At 40.4% G+C, this 4,790-nt stretch overlaps 1 protein-coding gene and 1 non-coding gene across 2 annotated transcripts; one reads left to right on the top strand and one right to left on the bottom strand.

Moving 5' to 3' along the window:
- Positions 1-2,388: 2,388 nt before the first annotated feature.
- LOC145038150 (small nucleolar RNA R71) lies at positions 2,389-2,495 on the bottom strand. The gene has a single exon (XR_013679215.1). It is a non-coding gene; the product is annotated as a small nucleolar RNA R71 (small nucleolar RNA).
- Positions 2,496-3,831: 1,336 nt separating this feature from the next.
- On the top strand, positions 3,832-4,263 carry LOC145036382 (uncharacterized). The gene has a single exon (XM_078984826.1). It carries the CDS (start codon positions 3,832-3,834, stop codon positions 4,261-4,263), a length of 432 nt encoding a protein of 143 aa, XP_078840952.1.
- Positions 4,264-4,790: the final 527 nt, after the last annotated feature.

The following is a 4,790-nucleotide window of genomic DNA, read 5'->3' as shown; positions in this document are numbered from 1 at the left end:
AAGTTGGCAAGAGGGTCATGTGGAGCACCGAAGTGGTGCTCAATCATATGTTCATAATTAGTTAATTATTTGGCACATATTCTTAATCATTTTTAATTAATTATGTGAACAATGTGGACAAAAGGTGCTTAAAGTGTTTTGAACTTTGTTTTCAGTCCAGAAGACATGCTTGGAAGTAAAAGGGAGCAAGGGAAAGCAGTTATAGACCAAAGAATGAAAATAAGAGACAAAAGTCCACCTACTCGGCGAGTAGACGACTCTACTCGGTGAGTACACGAGGATATTCCAGAAGATAGCTACGATTCCTGATTCAAGACGGATAACTATGCACCTACTCAGCGAGTTGGTCCTGCTACTCGCCGAGTACACCCTGTTTTGAGATATCTATAAAAACCGAATCTTTATCCAAGGGGGCAACATTCCTGGCGATTTTTGAAGGTTAAGCTGCGACTAAGAGCCCTAGAAGACGCTGAGGAACCCTAAGCTTCAATCTTTTGAAGAATTCAAGCAACTAGGTTAATCCTACCACTTAGATTTAGAAATTGAATATGTTTGATCTAGTAAAACTTGTTTTTATGTTTGTTTCTACTGCAACTATGAACTAAATTCGTTTTTGTTTCTATTTGGGGAATACCAAGGAACTCCTATGGTTTAATTATTAGTTTTTGTTTGATTGTCTATTGGTGATCTATTAAATTAAGTTTGTTAAAGAACCTTATGCATTAATCACTACTATTTTCTGTTAATTGGAAGACAATTAGGTTGCATGAACATCTCTTAGTTGTTAACCTCATATGTCTATATGAACACTAAACCATATGCTTAGAAGTAATGATTATGAAACTAAGATTAATAAGACAATAGGAAGATTAATGTGTGAGCTTGTTTGAGAAACCATCAAACAAGAGGTTAATTGAATTAATAACTTAATTGACCACTACAAATCTTATTTAATCCAAATCATTAATCTAGGGAATTAATTAGTTTAAACACTTGATCACCGCTTAAATTAGTTAATTGTCTAAGGGTTAGGAGTAATGAACATGAACCTAACCATTATAATTGGTAACTAATAGCAATTAATCTATCATAAATACAAATAACCATATGAGTGAATTGGTTGAACCTAAATAGAAACATCTTTATCAAATTTGGTGAATTAGTTGTTGCTTTAGTTATTTAGTTAATTTAGTGTGCCTAAGTTTCTAGTCTTGCAAAACTAGAAGAAACTCCTTTTACTTTTATTAGTTGTTTTAGTTAAAATTAGTTATTAGTTTAATTTTCCGTTCCCTGAGTTCGACACCTTACTTACTAATCTATACCACTAAAAGACAGGTTCACTGCCTTTGTGTGCTAAATTTATTAATAAAAAGTAGGGATAAAATAAGTGCATTTTACATACATCAAGTTTTTGGCGCCGTTGCCGGGGAACGGTTCTAAATAATTAATCTAATTCCTAATTTTTTCGATCCTTTGTGTGAGTTTACTTGCATAGAGTTCATTTATTGCAATTTTGTAATTAGTAATTAGGTTTTAGCATCTGTTTTAGTTTTAGTATTAAGTTTAGAATTTTTTTCAAAATCTCCCTGATACTCGCCGAGTGCAGTCGCACCTACTCGGCGAGTAGCAGTTTATTTAGCAGTTAATTTTTAATTTTTTTTAGTACATTTTTTTTTTGTTCTTTTTACGCTTTGATTCTATTTATTTTAGGACTTTCATGACCAGAGGATCAAAGAACCCACTGGTACCCCCGTTTGAAGATCCTGAATCCGCATTGAAAAGGAACAAAGGAAAGGACGTGGAGAGTTCAAGTACACCAAAGAAGTCACCTTTGTCCAACTTGAAGACCGTTTTTGGGAAAAAGAAGAGCAGTAAAACAGGAGCATCCAGTGCCTCTTTGATAATCGAAGATCCAATTCAAGAAGATATCGGGTACGAGACCGAGGAAGAAGAGGAGCCTACATACGAGCACGAAACCGAGTCCGAGGAAGAGTTAGCTTTCACAATGGCTAACATTGATGAAATCCCCATGGGTGAATGGAAGAAGAGGATGCGCTACGACAATGGCCCGGGACTTGTGCAACCCGCAATTCCCGCGACTGCTACCTTCGAGCTAAAGGGTCATATCCTAGCTTCACTCAAAGAAATACCTTTTATGGGAAAGATCATGAAGATGCCTACAAGCATTTGGATGAAGTCAATGATGTAGCTGATTACTTCAATATTCCAAATGTAACCCGCGAGACTCAATTACTTCGTATGCTTCCGGTAACATTCAAGGGTGCTGCCAAAGACTGGCTCAAGTCACTTCCCCCCGGATCAGTCACTACTTGGGCCAAGATGAAGGAAGAATTCATTGATCACTTTTTCCCACCTTCTAAGATAGCCAAATTGAAGAAGGCCATTGCAAACTTTGAACAACAAGCTGGAGAGTCGCTATATGAAGCATGGGAGAGGTACAAGAGTTTGCTAAGAAATTGCCCCCACCATGATCTAAACAGCCAGCAAGAAGTCTCCATCTTCTATGATGGAGTCAATGTCACAACTAGGCAGTTACTAGACTCGCAAGGCCCACTCACAAAGAAGCCACCCCCGATGATTAAAGAATTGATTGAAGAATTCTCTAAACACTCTAGAGAATACCATAACCCTAGACATGATGTCATTAGGGGAGCCGCTTATGCTGCTACTGAAGACTTATCTGCGGTCATGGCTATGCTAAAAAACATGGATAGGAGAATGGATAAAATGGATCAAACGATCCATGCTATTCGGGTGGGTTGTGAAAACTGCAATGGGCCGCACCTCACTAGAGACTGCGATTTGGATGAGAATGGCAACAAGAAGGTGCAAGCATGTTACTCGAGTGGAGACTGATATGATGAAGATTGGCGCAAACAAAAGAAAGAGTGGCTCCCTTATGACAAGTACAAGACAGCCAAGGAGGAGAAGTATAGACAAAAAGGGAGAGGGCTCTACCAAAAGGAGGAGTCGGTGCAAGAAAGGAAGCCAAGCTTGGAAGATATGCTCACTAAATTTGTAGCTACTTCAGAAAAAAGGCATGGTGATCATGATGTTGTAATTCAAGAAACAAGAACCATGCTCAGGAACCAGCAAGCATCTATCCACAATATAGAAACACAGCTTGGGCAACTTGCTCAACATCTTAACCAAAGGTCACCGGGCGAACTTCCTAGCAAAACCGAAAATAACCCACGAGGTGCGCACATAAACATTGTCACAACAAGAAGTGGGAAGATAATCACTCCCCTGACACCTATTCGGACAGAAGCACCCAAGGATTCACAGAAGGATGAGGCAGAAAAGCCAGCAGAAAACCAAAATTTACAATCTGACAGTCCTACTCGCTGAGTAGGACCGATGGACTCGGCGAGTACACCATCAAAAACCTGTGAGCAAGCTCCTAAAAAGCCTTACCAGCCTCCAATGCCATACCCAGCCCGAGCCAAGAAAGAGAAGCAGGAAGAGGAGTATCAGAAGTTTCTAGACCACATCAAGACTCTTCAAATCAACATACCTTTTATTGAAGCCGTCATGCAAATGCCCAAGTATGCAAAGTTCCTTAAGGAACTTCTCACCAATATAATAATGATGGAAGAAGTGAAGAAGGTAGTGCTTAATGAGAACTGCTCCGCTACGATGCTAAATAAGCTACCAAATAAGAAGGGTGATCTGGCGAGCTTGACTTTACCTTGCCAATTTGGCAACTTGGCTGCTATTCATGCCTTAGCTAATTCTGGAGCAAGTGTGAACCTTATACCATACTCATTCTTTAAGAAGCTGGACCTCCCGGAGCCAAGGCCAATTCGCATGGCAATACATTTGGCGAACAAGACAGTCACCTTCCCAAGAGGCATATGCGAAGACTTACTAGTGAAAGTGGATAAATTTGTCTTTCCTGCTGATTTCATCATTCTAGACATGGAGGCGGATCCACAAGTACCAATCATCCTTGGAAGGCCCTTCCTCAACATGGCCAGCGCTATAGTAGACATGAGAGACTCAAACCTCACCTTGCGGGTCGGAGACGATTCAGTGACATTCGGGGTGGACCAAGCTATGAAGTATTCTAGAAGCAGTGACGATACGACATTCTCAATAGATATGCTTGACGAACTATTGGAGGAAGACATACCTAAAGATTCCAGCAAGTTTACAACTTTAGATGCAACATTTGATCCAGAAAAAGATTTAATAGAAATTGAAAGAATTTGTTGGAAGAAGCAGAGTATGAAGAGCTAATAAAGCAATTTGACAGTCCTACTCGCCGAGTAGGACCGATCTACTCGCCGAGTACATCTGAAGAAAAGTCAGAATTCGTGAATGCAGCCACCAACTCGCCGAGTACCTTACCTGCACTCGGCGAGTCAGTCACTCAAAACCAACGAACAGAGCTCAAAACGTTACCAGACCATTTGGAGTATGCTTTTTTGGAAGAAGGCAATCAAAAGCTAGTAATCATAGCCTCTGATCTGTCCAAGTCTGAAAAGGAGGAGCTAGTGCAAGTGTTAAAGAAGCGGAAACGGGCCATAGCATGGAGCATCACCGACATCAAAGGAATAAGCCCATCCTATTGCTCTCACAAGATCAATCTAGAAGAAAAAGCAAAGCCGGTGGTACAACACCAAAGAAGGTTGAACCCGAACATGCAAGAAGTAGTCAAGAAGGAAGTGGTCAAACTCTTAGATGCATGAATCATTTACTCCATTTCCGATAGCCCATGGGTGAGTCCGGTCCAAGTGGTGCCCAAGAAAGGAGGGATGACGGTC

Source organism: Lactuca saligna, chromosome 3, assembly GCF_052625555.1.
Source record: "Lactuca saligna cultivar CGN05327 chromosome 3, ASM5262555v1, whole genome shotgun sequence".
NCBI lineage: Eukaryota > Viridiplantae > Streptophyta > Magnoliopsida > Asterales > Asteraceae > Lactuca > Lactuca saligna.
This window is presented reverse-complemented; position numbering and strand designations above follow the sequence as displayed.

Bases quoted from the DNA above. Each gene is read 5' to 3' on its own strand.
- LOC145036382 (XM_078984826.1), top strand. From the start codon at position 3,832: ATGGCAATACATTTGGCGAACAAGACAGTCACCTTCCCAAGAGGCATA.